The sequence below is a fragment of the Dendrobium catenatum genome, unplaced genomic scaffold (assembly GCF_001605985.2).
Source record: "Dendrobium catenatum unplaced genomic scaffold, ASM160598v2 fragScaff_scaffold_974, whole genome shotgun sequence".
NCBI lineage: Eukaryota > Viridiplantae > Streptophyta > Magnoliopsida > Asparagales > Orchidaceae > Dendrobium > Dendrobium catenatum.
Genome location: NW_021319436.1, coordinates 1,913,441 through 1,935,733, shown reverse-complemented (window position 1 = coordinate 1,935,733; position 22,293 = coordinate 1,913,441). Strand labels below are relative to the sequence as shown.

The following is a 22,293-nucleotide window of genomic DNA, read 5'->3' as shown; positions in this document are numbered from 1 at the left end:
ATGTAGACGCAATAATTCGCCCAATAATGATGTCCAACAATTGTTAGTGATCAGTGATGGGCAACAGTAATTGAAGTTTTTTTTTTTTTTCTTTTTTTTTAACAGTAATCAAAGTTGAACAATGATATGGGCAACAAACAATGATCGAGAGTGAATTGTGGTGATGGCTTACAAAAACAATGATAAAAATTTTAATGCATTTAAAAATTGAGAAAACTAATGATTTTAAAAAATGTTAATATTAAACTTTAAATCTCTAATACAACATTTAAATACTTCAAAATTTCATTCTACATTTTTTTTTTAACCAAACATTAATATTTTTAAAACTCATATATTTGCAGTACCTTAGACCCCTTTAATTTCAAATCAAACAGACCTAAGAGCGTATTAATATTCAAGAGCTAATCTATTGAGACTACTGAGTACCACAATGCGGCTCATGCTAGTTATTTAAAATATACGTATAAATTTTAAAAAAAACAAATAAATAGTTACTTTTATATAGATTAAATCCATTTTTTATAAATATTCAGAACTACACCTGCTAACACATTTAACCCAATGAATTTTGTTAATTTTAAATAAAACCGATAAATCTGTTTGTCTAGTAATAAACATATAGGCTTAAATCATTATATTAAGCATATAATCAATTATGCTAGATTGAAGCTCAATTAGAACTGAATAACATAAAAAAAAACTAACTTGAACAAATTCGAAAATTTCTAAAAAAAAATAAATAAACGAGCTTAAATAATGGCAATCATGAATATAATTAGTTATTCTATCAGAAATGTCAAATCAACTTGAAATTTGCTGGAAAACTATACAGTGATTAAGGCTTCGTTTAGGACGGCTTTTTTATTGCTTTTTAAAACGAAGTTTTAATACAATTTTTTTTATTTTTGTATTAAAACTCCATTTTAGAAAGCATTAAAAAAGCCGTCTCAAATGAAGCCTAAAAATAGAGAAATGCTATTCAGACCGCAGAGAGGATCGTGATCAACAAGTAAACATTTCAACAAACTATAAATTTCCAATGCTAACACTGCTACATATGTGAGACAAAGGGTCCATTTGAGATGATTGTAACTTTTTATAATGATAGTTATAAAATTATTATGAGAGAATAGAACTTTTTTAAAAGCTGCTATTAAAAACATTTTTTGGCAAAAAATTTTCTTCAAGGAAAAAAAAATACTCAAATAAAAATTATGATTGCAATATGGAAATCAAATTAGTAAAAAAATTATTTCAAACGAAGCAAAAGTTAAGTTTAAAGAAGCTATTTGCAATTTGTTGCATAATCTACACTTCTATACCACATGTAATCAGAGATTCTACAAAATAATTCAACTATGAAATTTTTGTGATGAACAAACAAGAGAACATAATATATCAAAAGACAACAACTTAATTCACTTAGGCTTCGTTTGGGACAACTTTTTTGTTGTTTCCTAAAGCAACTATTTAGTACAAAAAGGAAAATTTTTATACTAAAAAGTTGCTTTGAGAAGTAATAAAAAAGCCGTCCCAAACGAAGCCTTAGTCTATATAATCGCGTTGCAAAGAGATGAAGCAGATAAGCAGTTTGACTTTTCCAGCAGGTCAAATGTTCAAAACAAGTTTGCAGGTCATACAAATCTATAGTAATAATGAAAAGACGCACTTGGTGAGAAGTTTAACTGGAAAACAAAAACACAAATGGATACCAAAATATAATAAATAAACATACGACAAGAAGAAAAAGCAAATAGAAACTAACTTACTGGTTCCAGACTTCGAATTAAAAGTAAATCTTCTAACACTTGTACAAATCCATGCCAAACACTTTCGGAATAAAAGCAGGCTAATTAAGTCAATTTCCCAAACAGGGACTTGGGCCTCTCACATCTAGAAAAGGTTGGGCAATTCTAACTAACAACGTTAACCTTTGTGCTTAAAAAGCAAAAATTACCACAAGGAAAATTAGCCGAGCCATCGAGCAACACCATCTTCTTCATCTACAACAGCAACTATTTCGATGCAAACATCCAGTACAACCTGCAATCATTTCATGAAACTAGATTTTAGATCAAACATTCTTACAAAATCTACTGGTAGGGAAATTGTGCACTCTTATTCATAAATCATTCAAGCATGTTATTCCATCCTAACTGATCCCAACAAATAAGATTCAAAGTTGGATAAAAATGTCCAGCAAAAACATTCATCTACAAAATTTACACGAGGATCCCAACTATTGCTTGCAAAGAGGTTGCTTAACTCAAAACCTGCAGGTCACAATAGGAACAAACTAACAACTACACATAATTTTGCACTCTACCGCATATCTCAAGTATAAATACTAACGTTCAATTTTTTAAAATAAGCTGATGTTTTACTTTGAAATTTTTTAAAATATATATCAAAATGCATAATCACATCAATGATAAAGTAAACTACTTAATGATAATCCAATTGTGATCTACATTATCAATATAGGAAGCGACCAGAGTAGAATTGCAGGGTACATAGATTAAAACCCTACAGCTAATGGTACTTTGTTTTAATGCTATGATTGTAGAGGAAAATGACGAGTAAACAATTTTATAACAATGTAAAGAAGATGATAATCTAACCAAGTCTCCATAAATAAAAAAAATATAAAAGAAATATGGGAAACAAATGCAAAATCTCAGCTATTCAAAAATGACGTTGCAATTGGAAGTAACATTGAGTGAGACCTCACAAGAAAATCAATTCTTTGTTCTTCATTATTTTTTTTTTTTTTTACTTAACGGAGAAAAAACAAGAGAGACAGACAAAATGTAGTTTGCATTGAAGTGCATGGCGCCCTCAGTAACCATACAGTAAACCACACTCTCAATAGAGAATTAGGCTTCGTTTGGGACGACTTTCTTTCTGCTTCTTAAAGCAGCTTTCTAGTAAAAAAATTTTTAATTTTGTACCAAAAAGATGCTTCAAGAAGCAGAAAGAAAGTCATCCCAAATGAAGCCATGATCAAGAAGGAATGTACTCACCAACGGGTTTCTACAATTGACAAGCCTACAATCTTCGAGCAAAGAGCCTTCCAACATCCAACTCTCCCACACATCAAAGTTGTAACTTGCAAACACAAATTCCATTCTTCGATTTATCTGTCACCAAACAGTGAAGAGAGTCATGCATATAGGAATAATCAAATTCAACAGATATTGTTATCATAAAGTATCGAATCATGCCGCACAATCAACCCAAAGCAGATTTTTACCATACAAGGCTTTTCCAACAAAATTTGCCATTTTATGGCTACACACAAAGATGCTGATTTAGGTTTGCAGCTTCAACTTAAGTTAATCTTACTCCAAGGAAACATATATTGCTGATCAAAACAAAAAAGTGATCCAAAATGATAAATTATAACACATATCTTTACATTTGAACCTTGGATCAACTGATCGAAATTTATGCTAATTGCAAATGCAAAAAAATAATCATCTTAAAATAAAATTGGAAAACTTGAAAGATGAAAAATATTGTTAATATTTTTGTAAACACCTAAATTTGACTCATGCGAAAAAGAGAAAGAGAGAGCTCAGTCAGAAAGTTACATAAAAAGATTGAATTTATGATTTTAAAGAGACACAAAGGACATAGGAGGAAAAAAATTATTTTGTTCAAACCCTCCATATATTTAAAATATGATAGGTTCTTTAATTAATACATGACTATATAAAATTTAATTTTGATTTGACTTGAAATCAATAAGTTGAGTTGGCTTGATTCGAAAAGGATTATACATCGAGTCAACATACATGGAATTGAATTTTTTTTTTTATTCAGGTCGATTCAAACTCATTCGAATTTGACTTGATATCAACCTAAATGAGTTTGACTTGATATCAACCTCATTAATGATATTTATTTTTTTTGTGCAAAAATTATTTTAGAAGTACAAAATTTGAATTTATAAAAGTTAGTTTCCCATGAAATTTCAGTGTCTCCTTACATAAGAAGTGTTTCATATAACTCAATTATATCATAACCCAATTTTTAAAGAGGTTCAGTAGTTCCAAAATCAAAATTCACAGCATATATATATATATATATAATGCAATGTTTAAGTATAAACATGATTATTTATAAGCATAACTATACATTCGTCTTCAATGCCCAACAATTGCTAGTAGGCTCATTACCCTATAGTAGAGTGAAAAATTACATAAGATTTAATGAGTCTCAAGAGTCAATGTTGGAAATTTGGAAGTATGCACAAAATAGTGTGAATTTTATGTGTTGCAACGAGCAAATTAGTAACCTAAAATTTATTTTAACATTTTTTTATTTTTATTTTTCACTTGCTTATTTATGTAGGGCATGCCTAAAAAATGACAAAAAATATGATGCCTTCTGAAATCTTGTCATGTTGACTTTTCGGGTTTAGTTCACTTTTGAAATTTGATTTGACTTAATGGTAATTGCTACTTTGATAGTAATCTTATGGGTAAATTCGTTGGATTTATATAACGACACATATTGTATGGATAAGTATTTATTTTTCTCATGTACTTAGAGCTGCTAATAAATGGGCAGTGCCTATAGACATAGAACGATTACCTACTTCCACTTGTGTTACATACAAATCTCTAATTTTTTGCTTGTCCTTGCGTAGTCCTATTTTCCATAAATCATCCATTATCTTTCAATTGTATGCTGAGCCTTTTGCCATATATGCACCATAGAGAATCTCTTGACCATCTTTGTTGAGTTTGACCGCTTGTGTTTCCTAAGATAAGAAAGTTTTGAATAAAAGTGCAAGATTGAATAAGTGTTTAATGTCGGTAGCCTTCGTCACTAAGGCCAAACCTTCCATAAGGTTTATCAGTAATCCTAACTCCGCTCTCCCTTATTTGAATGATAGCAATAGTTTCATTTAGTGGAGATAATTCATCCTTATTGAGAATATGCAACCTTACAGTATCAAACTCAATATTTAATCAAGAAAGACAATCATAACTCGATCTTTTTCAACAAATCTATTAAGAAGGGCTGAATCTTTGTTGCATTCAATTTAGATGCATTGATAACAATTCATCTTAGATTTATAGTGAATTGTAGTATTATGTTATGGGCAATCCTCCTTGCTTTATGGATGAGATCATGATGATAATCTCATAGATTGGGTTCACAAGTTCGAGTCCAAATTATGTTGTCCTTTGAGTTCAATCAAGTCCAAGTATAGTCTTACGTTCACCCGAAATTTCAGCAGCCTCCCGGCGTCTCCCCTTTTAGGAAAAACTACAGGAAAATGGGCCTCCCGCCACGCTATAGAAAAGCGGTAGGTGTCCTTGGACACCGCGGCTGTGAAATCTTCAATCCCACCACGCCAGAGAAAGGCGTGTATAAGTCTTCTGCACCAATTTTAGAAGAAAAAGTGAAAAACAATTGTTTCCCCGCAGGTACAGAACCGCGTACGGGTACTTAAGATTGTCCCCACCATGCTACAAGAGCGTGTATAGGGCCTACCTGCCTCGTTGTAGGTGTCGCATCGGGTTCCCTTCCCACCACGGTAGAGAAAAACATATATGGGCGATTTTCCGGCTCGACACGAACGTCAAATGCGAGGTTTTAAGTTTAGGGAGTCATACCTGCGACCGGTGAGGTGTTGGCACGCAAATCAAGGCAAGAGACATTTTTTACCTCTTTTTTCTAAAACATATCTCTTTATTTTTTTTAGGAATGCTTCCCCTCTCTTCTTTGTGTGTGTGTGTGTCTATCTATCAGTCTATGTGATGCGAACATCCGACGGTGGACGTTACTCAATGGAAGAGACGAAGATCAATGGCCGAGATCACTCCTTTTTACCTTTGTTTATTAATGTATTTTGATTTAATTTTACATTTCTCATTTTTACCCTTATTTAAAATTCTTGTCTTATGTAAGCCCAATGGTCAAAGTTGTCTTTTTTAATTTATATTATTTTTAGGCCTATATATAGAGAGGTCTTTGATCTTGTATTAGTATGATGGAGTTTTAATAAAAAAAATTGTTCTGCACATTTGTTCTTTGGGAGGACGTTAGTGAGAATCCCTATGGAGGGAATTGTAATTTCCACCAGCCGCAGGATGGGTCTGAGCTCGTGGCTTGAAGTCCTTGATGAAGAGCAATGCATCACCCATTAGTCTTCGGAAGAGTCTAAGGCTCACGGTTCTATCTTTTTTTTTCTTCTTCTCTTTGTTTTGTTTTTCCTTATTTCCCTAAACTGCCACCTCATCAAGCCCTCCACCAAGGCGCTGATTTTCTCACCCCATCACCTCTCCACCACAAGTTGTCGTTTCTCCTCCCCACACCCCCACCCCAACCGCCGGCTAGCCCAATCCCAAAACCCACCGCCACCTAACCCTAGTACAAACCTCCAAATTGCCGGCCACACCACCCCCTTCCCTTGGATCTAAATTTTCATAGCCTTCATTACTTTCCTAAAATTAATCATGGTAAGTTAGGGAAGATAATCAATTCAATTTTGAATCAATTTTAAATTTGAATTTTTTTCTAATTTAACCTTAATTATATTTGGAATGTTTCTAAATCAAGTCAATTTATTTTTGAATTTAAATTGAAAAAGATATGAGTAATAAATCACCTTTAATTTAATTGATCTTATTTAGGAAACCATTTGAAACCTTCCCTACCTCTCTCCTCCCATTAATTCTTCCCCACTATTACTCCCAATTAAACCCTTTTCTAATTTAGCTCACTTTAATTTTGGATACTATTTAAATTCATACTCATTTGAATTTGAATTTAAATTTTACTTCCTAAATGAGGAAACCTTTTTAAGGAAGTCCCCTCAAATCATGCTCATTTGACTTTTAATTAGGATTTAAATCAAAATATTTCCTTAATTAAAATTCATATGTGGGCAAGTCTTTAATTCCTCAAATCAATGTCCCCATCTTTTTGCTTAGCCCCCTCTGTTCTACATCAGTTTGGTATCAGAGCATGGTTGCTCAGGGTGCGAACTCGACGGAGTCGAGCTCTTTTCCACCCCGGGAGAATGATACGGGAATCCGACGGTAGACGTTACTCAATGGAAGAGACGAAGATCAACGGCCGAGATCACTCCTTTTTATCTTTGTTTGTTAATTGTATTTTGATTTAATTTTGCATTTCTCATTTTTACCCTTATTTAAAAGTCTTGTCTTATGTAAGCCCAAGAGGCAAAGTTGTCTTTTTTTAATTTCTTTTGTTTATAGGCCTATATATAAAGAGGTCTTTGCTCTTGTATTAGTATGATGAAGTTATAATAAAATAAATTGTTATGCACTTTTGTTCTTTGGGAGGACATTAGTGAGAATCCCTATGGATGGAATCATAATTTCCACCAGACGCATGATGGGTATGGGCTCGTGGCTTGAAGTCCCTTGGTGAAGGTCAACGCATCACCCATTAGTCTTCGGAAGAGTCCAAGGCTCACAGTTCTATCTTTTTTTTCTTCTTCTCTTTGTTTTGTCCACCTCTTCGAGCCCTCCACCAAGGCGTCGATTTTCTCACCCCATCACCTCTCCACAAGTTGTCGTTTCTCCTCCCCACACCCCTACTCCAACCGCCGGTTAGCCCAATCCCAAAACCCACCACCACCTAACCCTAGCACAAACCTCCAAATCGCCGGCCACACCACCCCCTCCCCTTGGATCTAAATTTTCATAGCTTTCATTCTTTCCTAAAATTAATCATGGTAAATTTGGGAAAATAATCAATTTCAACTTTGAATTCTTTCCTAATTTAACCTGAATTATATTTAGAAAGTTTATAAATCAAGTCAAATTATTTTTGAATTTAAATTGAAAGAGATATGAGTAATAAATCACCTTTAATTTAATTAATCTTATTTAGGAAACCATTTGAAATCTCCCCTACCTCTCTCCTCCCATTAATTCTTCCCCACTATTGCTCCCAATTAAACCCCTTCCTAATTTAGCTTCCTTTAATTTTAGACGCAATTTAAATTCATACTCATTTGAATTTGAAATTGAATTTTACTTCCTAGATGAGGAAACCTATTTAAGAAGTCCCCTCAAACCATGCTCATTTGACTTTTAATTAGGATTTAATTCAAAACCTTTCCTTAATTAAAATTCATATATGGGCAAGTCTTTAATTCTTCAAATCAATGTTCCTCATCTTTTTGCTTGGCCCCCTCCGTTCTACATCAATAATATTAATATAAACTAATTTTATTAATAATCATAACTGATATTATTATAAAAAAGATAACCTAATCACTACCTCTATGAGATCAGACAAAGAGGCACGGCTTGAGCTTGGGTCGTGGCTTGTGGAGATCGGAGGAAGATAGGGAGCTCTCTCTCTCTCTCTCTCTCTCTCTCTCTCTCTCTCTCTCTCTCTCTCTGGATTGAAGGAATCAAATGGGGTATTCGACTGGGTTCGGTCGCAGAAGGCTAGGGCAGGTGTCAGACAAGGCGAAAGTGGAGCTCGGTCTTAGAGGGAGGAGGCGACGGAGCTGGGTTTGCTAGAGTCATCTTTGACAGATAAGGGAGGTTGGATGACTTCGGTGAGTGGAAGGTAGGTGCCGGGCCTTCCGGCTTGGTGTTGGTTCGACGGAAGGAGACGTATGGAAGAGGCGAAGAAGGTTGGATGTGTGTGAGAACTACGGGGAGTTCTACTGTGGAGTCGGAAGAAGCTTGCAGGATTTTGAGTGCGAGAAGAAGAGAAGCAGAGGAAGAGTTCGACTGGTTTGTGTGGGAGGAGCGGAAGTTTCATCTCATCGTCATATTTAACGACTCGAACAATTGAATGGATATCTGCATGCGGCAATGGGATCGAGACCTGCTGCGCGTAGTCGGCTCTGAACTGCGCCGAATAGCAAGATATGATACTGTAGCAGGCGGCAGATTTGACAGGGATTTGGACAGGATTTCGGTATGGGTTTGATTGATAGCATATTACAATTGATGAGCATTTGAATGACTTCACAAAGCCATTGAAAGATCTTTTGAATATGGACGAGGCGCTCCTGTTAAATTAGCTCCTAGATGATTACGAAAACTTCACAATAACACTCATCCATGAGGAGGACTTGAACTATGGTGAGTGACTACTGTGTTGCTGAATCATGAGTTTCGATGACAGGATAAGGAGTCTGCAAAGATGGATTCAGTTGAGGCTCTCACACTCCAACAAGGAAGATAAAAGAAACAGAAGAATAAAAGGAGCGACAGCATCAAGTGGGGCAAGTCTAGCGGACGCAGTCTTAAAAAGAATTAGTGTGCTTTTTGTTGGGAGGCTGGTCATGGAAAGAAAAATTGTTCAAAATTGAAGGAGAAGGAAAAGGGAGTTTCCACTAAGACAAATTTTAGCATGGAAGAGCGTGACGAATATTCAGATGTATCACTATATGTAGTCTCTCAGAGTTTGTATTCAAATGGTTCATGCTAGATTATGGATACTGGTTCTACCTATCACATTTTTTCCACCAAAGAATGAATATGTACCTACAGGGAACTTGATAGTGGTGTTGTGGCCATGAGAAATAACCAGGCTTGTCGTACAGTTGGTGTATGGAGCATCTTCATCAGAATGAACGATGGTACTGTGAGAGAGCTGACTGATATGGAACAATTTCTAGATATTTATTTATTTATTTTAATCAAGTTCTAGATATCATAAAGAATTGTTGTTTGTTAGGGATTTAAAAACCAAGGGCTACAAGATAGTCATTGAGGCAAGAGTTCTGAAGATATATCATGGAGCATTGATTTTTCTTAAAAGAGTTTGTCACCACAACCTTCACTACCTTCAGGGAAGAACAGTGATTGGAGTAACTGTTGTTGTTGATGATTCTTCTGATGTCATTGCGTTGTGATACATGCGGCTATCTTATACCGAAGAGGCTTCTCTTATGGCTTTCGTGAATCAAGGATTGATTAAAGGAGCAAGCACCTTCAAACTCGATCTTTGTGAACATTGTGTGTTTCGCAAGAAGACACATGCATCCTTTGGTGCTGCCATGTTGGAGCATGTTCACACATATGTTTAAGGCCCGACAAAGACAACATCATTCGGCGGAGGGCGATACTTTGTCTATTTTGTTCACAATTACTCTATATATGTTTGGGTATACACCATGAGGCACAAGAGCGAGATACTGGAGATTTTCAGTACTTGGCAGAAGTGGATTGAAACTCAGACTATCAAAAGGATCCGGTGTATCAGATCAGATAATGGGGGAGAATACTCTTCAAATGCATTCTTGTAGGAGTGTCAGAGATCTGGGATAGAGCATCACTTCATAGTTCGAGAGACACCGCAGTAGAACGGGGCGACAGAGAGGATGAACCAGACTTTCGTAGAGAAGGTTCGGTGTATGTTATCCAATGTTGGGTTGGATAGAGTTTATTGGACTGAAGCAATAAACTATGCATGTCACTTGGTGAACCGTCTGTCTTCTACGGCTTTGGGGAAGAAGACCCCAAAGGAGATGTGGTCAGGGCATCATGTTAGAGATTATGAGCACTTGAGAGTATTTGGGTGTCCAGCTTATTATCATGTTCAAAATGATAAACTGGAACCGCGTGCAAAGAATGAGATCTTTATTGGCTTCAGGCCTGGAGTCAAGGGAATCAAACTCTATGATTCAGTAGAGAAGAAGATTATCATCAGCAGGGATGTTACTTTCGATGAGGCTAGCATGATGAAGCTTTTGGACCCTAAGCAAGTAGAGAGTTCCATTGGGACCACAGATGCGTTGTATAAGTTGGAGTTTGATGCAACTCCATTTGCTCCACAGAGGCAGATCATTTCTACCCAGGTACCTAATTCAGCTACAATTTGGGAGGGAAAAGATGATATTGAGGAGATTCCTGCTTAGAAATACACTGCTCAGAAATATAATGCAAGAAAGAAGGCAAGGCGCCAGAATGTCTCAAGACCAGTTTAGTTGAGGGATCACTTTGCATTTGCAGTTTTATCCAAGGCTGAAGTTCCTAGTCACTAAAAGGAAGCGGTGGACAGTCCTGTTTGTGATATATATGGGGCTATTGGGAGCAAATGGATGCATGCAAAGAAAGAAGGATCTCATGGAGCTAATGTGCAATACAAGGCTAGGTTGGTGGCAAAAGACTCTGCACAATGGGAAAGAATTGCTTATGATGAGGTGTTCTCCCTAGAGGTTAAGAATCCCTCGACTCGTGGTTACTTGACACTTGTAGCACAATATGGTCTGATTTTGGAGCAGCTCGATCCAGACATTGAAGTTGACGTTGTGAGCAGGTTCATACATGATACATGGAGTCATTGACAAGTTGTGAAGAGGATTCCTGAGATATCTTAAGGGTACAGTTTATGGCTTGGAGATGCAGTCACCACGATAATGGTGCAAGACTCATGATTGATTGTCCACATTTTGAAGAACTACGCTTGGCTTGATCCCTTAGAAGGGGGTACGTAGGCAATCCCTTGGAGATGCAGTCATTCTGATATTAAAGCCTAATTTGTCATCTTTCAGTTCCTGAAATGAAAGAGGTGAAGATTGTTGATTTGGATTTATTTCCAAATCATAATAAAGCTTTATTTGTAAAGCTTTAAATGGCTCATTGATTAGGGAATGAATTCTTCCTAATTAAGTTGATTTGATTGGAGATTTGATTGATGCATTAATTAAGAGATCTAATTATTGCATTAAATAGGAATTTTATTGGAGATTTGATCGGTGCATTAATTAGGGAATCTGATTATTGCATAAATTGGGTGATTTAATAAGCACAATTGGGAGATGTAATTTGCATGATTAGATTTTGCCATATTATAGCATTAATTAAAATTTCCTTTATAGTTTTGTTTCAAATCTTTAAATAAGGCTTGAGAGCTATTATATTGTATGCATCGATGCATTAGAAAATGAGAGGAAGAGAGAGCTCACTGTAATTCTTATTGTTCTCCAATATAGTGAAATCATCATCCCCTCCCCGTGGACGTAGGCATCTTCCCCAAACCACATAAATCGCCGTGTTTATTGTCTTTGTATTGTGTGATTTCCGTGATTTTATTTTCGCTGTATGACTGTTTGCACAACACACAAAACAAGGGAGCATGGGTATTATTGTGATTCATGGGACAAAAATTGTGGCAGTAATTAATTGCAAAAAGATAGAATGATAGAAGACTACAATGTTGGAGGTTAATTATGAGACAATTATGCAGAAGAAAGAGAACATCAACAATGATGATTGGAAGATCTTGGCAATATATCCATGCATGGTTATGGATATGCAATGAAGAGAAAATCCCAAATCTTTGATACCATGACAAGAATTGGTTGAGTTTCAGTTTAACATTTGTCCAGTATTTACACAATCCTATGAATACTTCAAATAGAAAATAAATCAGAGATTTAAAGTAATGATACAATTAAATATAATAGGATAGAATATATGGATTAATGAAGTGACATCCACGATCATTGAGGCTTGGCCAGCTGGGGAGGAACAGCGAACAGAGGACGAAGTCACAATGTGAGACTTGTCCAGCTGGGTGGATAGCCAGCGGAGGGGTTGGTTGGGAGGTGTGATGAATGGGGCAGCTTTCAAGGACAGATTTTAGGAATAATTTCAAGGGAATTTTCTACAATAAGCTATAAACTAAATGGTCCAAGAACAGCAGAAAAAGCTAACAAATGCAAAAAAATTGTCCAAAAGGGAGCAGTTCGACTGTCATATCTTTTTTTAAATCTTAAAGATGAAATTAATAGGACTGGTTCATGAATAAGAACCAAGACCACTAAGCACTCCAACGACGTATAAGATGCACAATAAAACATAGCAAATGCAATTCATCTAATCTTTGAACCTAATTTTAATAACAAACATTCAAACTAATGAAACAATAGAGACATTAAACTTTGAGATGCCAGAATTATGAATCGGCCTTTTGCAGTTATTGCCAACATCTCCAAATTTGTCACATCTTCTGATGCTATATTTTAAAAAAAACGGATGAGTAGAATTTCTTTAAAAAAATTATCATACCTGTAGCAGTTTTCCACCAGCTGCAAAAGATCGCAACCCTAGCACGTCCTAAGTTAAAAAAAAAAAAGGATAAAAAAGAAGGCTTAATAGATCATCTAAAGAATTGATGTTTTACTGAGGAATTCAAAACATGGCACAAAGGAAAATTCAATAGCATACCTTGCTTTTAAAAGAAACCAGGAATTGAACAGCAGGATCCCTTTTGGTTACATTGGAAAATGTATCCAAGAACCATCCACCACCAGGTACTCTTTGTCTAGACACGTAAAACCCAGTACGCTCTCTAGTATGTAAAGCAATAACAAAACCATCTTTCAAAAGTTCAACACATTTTCTATTAAGTCCTTCACTTATCGTTTCTGGTTTCCGTGAAGATGATTCCATATTTGATTCAAGAAGGCAAATTTGCTTGCTTTTAGAATCATCCGGAGAAGCAAATCGAGAACTTTGCTCCATACCACTGATAGCAGTATCATCTTCTTGTTGAGAGCTATAGCTACCTTCTACTCCTGAAAAATCATGTGATTTCTGCTGGGAACTCTGGCGTGCACGCCTCTTCTTGGCCTTCTTGCTGGACCTACTATGTCTTCTATCTGACCTTGTAACAGTATTTTGAGGCAGGCCTGAAACTTTAGACTCTTTGGACTGACTGGTCCTCAGTTCCTGATCAGATCCAGCACAGAATTTACTTGCATCTGCCGTCTGCTCTGAATCAAAAGGATGAGATGAATTATCTCTTACCAGGTTCTCCACTTGGTCACCTTCATATGCTATCCCACTATTTTCTTCACCTTCATCAGATATATCATTATTTGGAATCACGCTATCAAGAAAGAAAGCTTGCAACATAGAGATAGCTTTCTCCCTGATTTCCATCCAAACTTCTTCACTATAATCAGCACTCCTAGGGAGAATTAATACATTTGGCATCTCTCTGACCTGTCGCAAAACATAATAACTAAGTCTTCTCCCTGAAACTATAGTTGATAGCACAAGGAGCCCAAATAAAATATGGTAGACGCTGTTAACAAGTTTATTACCGCATAAAATACACCGATTCAAAGCACATGCAAAATCCACCTACATACTGAATCCTACACTATCATACCGAGGCGCATAAGCATCAAATGAAAGAAGAAAACTGAAGAAGCTATGCCACTTAGAAGACTATCGTTCATCCAAAAAAGAAACGGGCTAAAAAAGGATCAATAAATTAAAAAATATGCCTAATGAATCTAATCCCAGGTTAAAATCAAGCTATTCTGTATTGGCTCTCATTAAATTAAACTGCCTTGAGAAGTTTCCGTAAATGAACATAAAATTATTACAACTTTTCTTATATACTAACAAATTTCTTTGTACATATTAAGACATACGGTAAGTAAAATTCAGTTTAGTAAGGAATTAGTAAAAAAGTTGCGGGCTCTGAAAATTTGCAAACAAATCTTTTATAAAAGTGTGGTTGTGCTGCCTAAAAATTTTGTACTCATTTTATGAGGACTTTATTATCTGATTAAAGATTTCTTATAAGTGCAAACCACTATAATTAGTTATCCCTCAGAGTAATAAGAGAGAACTTTTAATTAAAATTAGTCCACATGCTCTAAATATTTAGTTTATAGTTGTTGTGATTTGGTTAGGACATAAGAAATATATTTTCATTAATTTAAAACAGATGGTGGGAGAATGATGAAGAATCTGATCCAGATCCCATCATTGTCTCATCCTGAGCTCTCATGAACCCTTACTCTGCTTAGTCAACGTAGATAGTTGACCCAACCCGACCAAAGGATTATTGTCAATAATTATGGGTTGCATCACGCAAGAAGATCTTGTAACACTGAGGAGAATGTTTGCCTAAGGGGTCAACTTAAAGTTGATCCCAAGTAATAAATAGCGTTGTGCCCCATCAAATGAACAATATGATTTATAACTTAGGGGGCTAATCCATGGAAAACTTTCGGACTTCAGTCATAATTATAATTTAATGGTTTTATTTTTCAATAAATCACCCAATAAAATGGCCTTAGTCATAGATGTGTTCCATTTTATGGCATACCATTGAGTAAGAGAACACGTTAGCTAGTGTGAGATTTATGAGCGTGATCATAGAGATATGCTTGATATAACATTGGCTCTTTATGAGCATGGACTATCTTAAATTTATCATCTCAAGCAAATTGATGTGGATAATGGATTTTGCTTTACCATTTTTTTAAATTTTGTGATTTTTTGGACTTTTTTACAGTTTTATAGGGATTTGAAACCTAAGTAGTTTGCTTTAAAATTTGAGAGCATTTTGATATTAATGTCCTCTCCGATTAAAATATGCAGTCAACATGGCCACCATCAGGGTGTTGTGGATCCAGTTGCGAACAATATACTAAAGATAAAAAAAATGTGCTCATTTTAATGATGTTGCATTCACCAAAAGCACTAATAGCTACAAGGATTTTTGAGATATAAGGATTCTAACTGTCTTCACATAAGGATGGATTTTTTTCATTAACAACTTCTCGAAAAACTTCATCTCCAAGACTTGAAAGAATTAAGTTGTGAGCTTTGTTCAACACCCCTCCGTGCAATCTTTCTTGTACTTTCATGATTGGCTCCTCCGATAGAGCCACATCCAAGCCTTGGTACACAAGTGCCTTCATTTTTTAGCCTCCAAAGGCTGAAATCATTGAGATTGGAGAACATTTCAATCTCAACCTGGGCTATTAACATTTTGTTGAATCTGGTAATCTCCTTGTTTCTTCTTGATCTAGCCCCAATACCACTAATAGATAAAAATTGCTTCTAAATTTTAATAAACAAAGACAACAATAATCCACACCCTTGTTCTCTATCAAATGAAAATTGCTCTGTAAAATGAACATAGGTTTCACATTCTTTCTATAAGAGCATCCCTCTAAAGCACTCCTTCTTAAGTCCTTCAGTTTTCAGCCTTAGCAATTCAACTTTCATCAGTCCTCAAGGTAGATTGCTTCACGGGATGTAGAAACCATGCTACAGTAGCCCTTTTTCTGTCTACGTCCAAGGCACAGCTCCTTCATGACTTCCCTCAACAGCTAGCGGGCAACCCTACCTCTGAGACGAGAACTCCTTAAGGTAGCACCTTTATGGCTTCTTCTTAACAAAAAGAGACGAAACACCTAAGGATCTTGATTAGAACTTGCGGGTCAGCAACAGGATAAAAACCAAAACAGAGCAAGAGAGAGAGAGAGAGAGAGAGTGATGGAAGCAACTTTCTCTGTTGATCTCAACCACAGGAAATCCTTTTAATATGAGCTGCCTTCCAATCTCAAAGCAAACTACTTAGACTCACATCCCCATAAAAATTGTAAAAATTCAAGTACTTACAAAAAAAATCCAAGCGAAATATACAGCTTAAAGCTTAAAGCAATTATCCGCTTGCAATAGTAATTTGACAAACATGACAAATCCAAGTTTGATCAAAGCTCACAAAAAATCAATCTCATATCAAGATTAAAATTTGTATCTCAGGCTGCTCACAACCGGAAGACAATGCCCTGCAGTCAATTACAAAGGGCTGATTGCAGACCTACATTGATTCAGAACCAGGGCATCTCAATTCCACAATTTTCAAATCTTGATGACTTAGCTCAGCCTTCTCGAACCTGACTGACTCAAACAATGCTTCAGCACGAAGTTATTGCCAAGCAATATATCAAGATTGGAGGGCTCTTTATGCAAAAAAAAAAGGAAAAATGCATGGAACTCCAGCTTTTATAGCAATCACCATCCTTGAAGCTACCACCAACCCATGGTCTTTTCTATGACAAGAGCAATGGAACAACCTACAGCTTCATCAACTGTAAGCCACTTCCAATTGGTGTCCCCCCCCCCTTCCAATTTGTTTAAATGTTCAATAATTTAGCGAAGAATGAACAAAATATAGAGCATTGGCATAGTAGTTTTGTTGAGCTTCAAACTTCTCTTTTTGTGCAAAGTATTATTCAGCATTGAATGTATGAAACTAAGGGCATTTTTATAGAGGGAGATAAAAAAGGTGAACTAACTGTCTTAGATGCACTATGGCTGTTGAAACATTGAAGAAACGAATAAGAGAGGCAATTGACACTGGCTTTCTCAAGAACTTCAACTAAGTTATCTTCCACCATGTGCATACATCCGCTAACAAGGTGGCCCACTTTTGCGCTCAATTAGCAATAAATGCTAATTTTGTATGGAAAAATTATTATAGGAACAATCTTCTTTCTGAATTTTTTGTTTTGCTAAAGGAGGGTGGTTATAATTTTGCATACGCTTAAGTTGTATGTTTGCTATTTTTGAATGAATGCAAAATGCAAGTTTCAACTAGATTTGTGCTTGCAACGAGTATAAATCCTCACATCTCCATCACTCAACTTACAGTAATGTTCAAATCTATAAAAGAATGATAATAGCAAAATGTCCAACAAAATGACAACAATTGGATCTTAGAAAAAAATCTACTTATCTATACCATTAAATGGAATCATATCATAAATATGCTGCATCTCATGCCAAAATATATTCTCATCTTTCTTTCTTGAAAAGAAGATGCACTTATACCATAAAGTTAGGTTTCCATGGTTAAAATGCTCGGAAAAAAAGAAATCATAATGAAAATAAGGAAATACATTCAAACAAATGACCAGTATAACAGTGTGTAAGACTATGGGGTTCTCCATCCAAGGAAGGCCACCCAACTTCTCAAGGATAAAAGAACTGATCAAAACCGAAGTACAGCCAACTTTAGTTAATTCAAAAGAAAATAAGTCTATCCTTTGCACAACGAAAATACTCTAAATTTCATCCAAACCTGTCGAAATAAAAAAAGAAGCAATGATGATATTAAAAACACCAATAGTTAAGTTTGACAATAGCAGGCATGGTAATTATTTGGCAAAAAGTGAAATGAAAAGCCTGGCAAATAATCTTACTTAATAGAGTAAAAAAATAATATTCTGAGCAAAAGCACCAATGCCCATGTTATCTTACAAAATCAGATCGTAAAAATCCTTGGTAAGTGCTCAATTTACTGTTTCATACCCTAAAGTTATAGCTCATACCCATGCTTCCATCCATTGTGGTCCCTCAGCACCATCCAATGCACAGCCCGCTATAGTACCATCTATCAAGAGCTGCTTTAGTGCATAATCATCAATTAGCTGACTGTTACTTGTATTGACAATAAAAGCTCCTACAAGAAAAGATCATTATTCTTAAACCAAAAAAAGGTTATGATGTACTTAGTGATCAAACCATTAGTAAAAGCTTTTCATAGATAAAAATAACTGAAAGAAAATGCAAGAATAACATGTAAATTCTCATACGATTTTACCATGTTTTATATGCTGCAGGCATTCAGCATCTAGAATCTGTATCGGCTCATCTGATAATGCACAATGAAGTGAAATGAGATCACTTGCTGCCAATAAATCATTGAGAGTATCCATTTTCCGAGCAGCAGGGGGAAATGTTACAGAACTCTGCTGAAATCTTCCTTTTCCCTTCGCATAATTGTTCTAGATAAGGACTAACAATAATTAGATCTCACTGCATTTATTTCAGCAATAGAAACTGCTAAGTTAATACGCAACGAGTACAAAACTGGTGAATTTCTAAAAGTTCAATACATGAATATTTTTACGAAAAGAAAATATCCAGTCCTGGCTTCAGGGAACTTACTTGAGCACGACTCATGACCCATTGTGTTTTGTTTAAGCATGTTGGGGTTTATCTCTGTCTGTAGTTGCAAAAAGAGGAAAAGGTAGAACTGGGGTGTGTGGGATAGCTGCAAGGCGATGCATCATTTGGTTCGTAGATGGTCTCCATTTCTTACACTCATCACAAGATGAGAGTATGAAACAGTAAAAAAGGCAGAGAATGAAAGCAGGGAATAAGAGAAAGGCCTTCTTTGCATGTGCAAGAATATTCACATTACAAAAGTTATATGTGTGTGTGTGTATATGTACACGAAAAATATCCAGGTTTTGTTAAAAAAATTTAGCTTTGGATAACAAATTTGCTCGAATGTAGCAGCAAATCCTGTAAAAAAGATTTCATAATGTAATTATCCCGAATTAATGAAGATATTCATATATTTATCAAGAGTTTTGACCTAATCTTATTTTGGTTTTCATAAGTTGATCTCACCTTTTAAGATAAAATTTGATTTATTGTCTGGCAGAAACTTAACTCTCTGAGAACCTCGTCCAATCATTCATAGAGGTTAACTCAACATTTCAAAACATCAACATTTTGTGGTGCCTATCTTTGCTAGTATGTAGGGCTGAGTTCTTAGATCCCTTTTATTTTTTTAAAAATAAGCATTATCTATCAATAAACTTCAGGTAAAATGATATTTTAGCCTAATAAGTTGACCAAAAATAACAAGTTGCGTTCTTAGCAAGATGTATTACATTTTGAATATTACAAAAAAAGCATGTTGTCATCATGTTCATTTCTTAACCGTTTCAAGAATTTTCTAGTCAGGCCATCATTTAGTCAGCCTCAGCAACTATATCATATTATTCCTCTATAAGACATCCAACTAATAGCAATATCATTCAAGCTAGAGACATATCCAATTGTAATTCTTCAGGATTCAGATCAACATCAAGAAAATCCTAAGTTTTATGCCAACCTTATTATATATCAATAAAGACTTTTTAAGTAGCATAGGATCCATTCCACATGTTCCAAACGAGCCTTGCTTGGAATCTAAGGATAGTTCCCACTACATGGGCTATATCAGGTCTTGTGCATATTACGTATCACTTATAGGGATGTTGTATGCATTGCAAATGTAGAAATCTTTGTCTTTATACTGTGTCGCGTGCATTGCGAATTGTTACATTTGTTATATGTCGAGTTCTTTCATCTGCTGGGGACTCTATTGTGTTGGTTGCACATTGCTAGCTATCATCCATAGGCGGTCTGTTGTATAAATAAGGAGTCTTCTACAGTGGCTCATAGGGACTATGAAATAATGTATATTTAAATATGATTGTTTATTTTGGTCTTCAAGTATGTTAGCTCCTTGATATTCTATAAAATTACAAAAAAGATAATGTCCCTCAAAGGAAGAAGAATCATCTCCTTTTTGGAAACTACAAGTATGTGTAAGCAAGCATATTTAAAATCCTTACAGCTCTGCTTACATTAACAACTCGATCTAAGTACACAAAGAATCTATAATTTACATTTACATTCACTTTTTTCCATCTTTACATTCTACACTGACACTTTGCAAAAATGAAATATATATATATATATATATATATAAACAATAATATTGTTAGCAATCAATCTTGATTTCTAGGCAAGAATTTGTGGGATCCTAATATCCTTTTTTCACATAAAAATTGTGGATTCTAACACTCCCCATAATATTAATGAATAGATGCTTTACATTTCCAACTTGAATAAAATTATTGAGACACTCTACTATTTAACCTCTTAGTAAGTTGTTGATCAATAATTATAGAGAGCATGCAAATGAAGTCACTATCCAACTTTTAAATGAAGAGTCAGTCAACCTTTATATGCTTTGTTCAATCATGCTCCACTAGATTATGTGTTATGTTCATTACAAACTTATTGTCGTAATAAGGTATGAACAAGTTTCTAACTAAATCTTCAAATCCTCTAAATTGATATTCAACCAAGGTTGTGAAAACCGAACCGGGCAACGAACTGGAAGAAGGAGAGTTTCACGGTGATGAGAACATCGAAGATCAATGGCTACGATCATGAGTTATTTATTTATATGTACTAGTTTATTTCATATTATTATTTTTCCCTTTATACCCTTACGGGTGGTCATGTAGTATTGTAGCCCAAAGGGCATTTTAGTCTTTTATTTCTTTTCTTTTCATGAGGCCTATTTATAGGCTAGTTGTTTTGTATTTTGGGATGATGATTATTGAATGAAAAATTTTTCTCTTGTGTTCTCTTTGTGAGTTCCTTTTTGAAGATCTCTTAGTGAGTTCATTTCTCCTAGATCTCTGTGTGAGTTCTATGGAAAGCCCAAGGTGAGGGCAAAAGCAATACCCGTCAATCTTGGTGGATTCCAAGGTTCGCGGTTTTCTTATCTTTCTCTTTCTTTTAATTTTCCTTGCATCGAATTCCCTCCCCAAACTTCCTACCCGACGGCCACCACTTTCCCCTTCCCCTCATGCCGCCGGCCACCTCTACAATCCCCACCATTATGATGATCTTCCTCATCATAATTGCCTTCCTAAGTTAAGCCAAGCCAAGAGGGAAAGAATTCAAATTATTTGGAATTCAAATTTTGAATTCAAATACTTTCCTTATTTGGAATTCCAAATTAGGAAAGTGAATAAGTCTCAATCTAATTTGAATTTCAATTAGATTGGATATGATAATTCCTTTCCTAATTTACATAGCTTATTTTGATTTTGAATTTCAAAATTCAAATCCCCCCCTCAATACTTTCCTAAAATAACTTCTATTAATTTGGAAACTTTTGATTTGAATTCAAAATTATTTGAAATTCAAATTAATCTCATATTAATGAATCTTATTTTAGGAAACCCATTCAACCTCTCAAATCTGAAATTAATTCAGATTTAATCATCTAATTAAATTGATGGCATGGGGACCACATACAATGAATGTGGACAGGTTTTCCCTAACTCCTTTGGACCGCCCCCTCCCCTTCCTTTTCTTCTCCTTCAATTAAGCCCCTCACAATCAATTAAACCCAATAATCCCAAGTAAGCCGTCAGCCTCCCCCTCTAATTTCTTCCTAATTATTTCCCGCTAAAGCCTTGGGAAATTTCGAATCCTTCCCTTCCCCAAATTACTTAATCTGAAGCAAAAATCAGATTCTTGTTTTGGAAGGCTTCTCCCTAACACTACCCTTCCCTAGACCGTGACCTAGAGAGGGTTTTTGCCATCACATGACTGCTGTCCAGCCTCTGTGCATCCCCGAAGTGCTGTCCAAGAAGCTACAGCAGATTTCCTTGCTGCCCCACAACTCAGCATTCCTTGTTTTGCTGGCCAGAAGCATTCCGCCATCCGCCTGCTCCTCCAGATCTGAAAATTCAGCAAGTTCATCCAGCTGAATTGCTGAACAAGTGGTTTCCATTCCTGCCCAAAAATTTCCAGCAAGCTTCCCTTGTTGTCCAAAAATATCTGGACGTTTATAGTGGCTGACCTCCTTCTCAAGACCTTGGATATTATTGTCCCAGCTCTTCCTCTTGCTGTCTTAAGTAGCTGTCTAGGC

General features: G+C 35.5%; 1 protein-coding gene across 2 annotated transcripts in view; it reads right to left on the bottom strand.

Moving 5' to 3' along the window:
* Positions 1 to 1,580: 1,580 nt before the first annotated feature.
* LOC110101872 (C-terminal binding protein AN) overlaps positions 1,581 to 22,293 on the bottom strand; it is a 29,465-nt gene continuing 8,752 nt past the window's right edge. The window contains exons 2-8 of one of the 2 annotated variants that reach the window (XM_020829951.2): positions 18,382 to 18,565; positions 18,110 to 18,240; positions 13,773 to 13,970; positions 13,191 to 13,694; positions 13,032 to 13,079; positions 3,027 to 3,143; positions 1,581 to 2,046 (exon numbers count right to left, since the gene is read on the bottom strand). In XM_020829951.2, coding sequence (XP_020685610.1) covers positions 1,972 to 2,046; positions 3,027 to 3,143; positions 13,032 to 13,079; positions 13,191 to 13,694; positions 13,773 to 13,970; positions 18,110 to 18,240; positions 18,382 to 18,565 — 1,257 coding nt within the window. In that variant the 3' untranslated portion in view covers positions 1,581 to 1,971. Of the gene's footprint in view, positions 2,047 to 3,026; positions 3,144 to 13,031; positions 13,080 to 13,190; positions 13,971 to 18,109; positions 18,241 to 18,381; positions 18,566 to 22,293 lie in introns of both variants that reach the window. The other variant, XM_020829950.2, reaches the window with a different exon arrangement.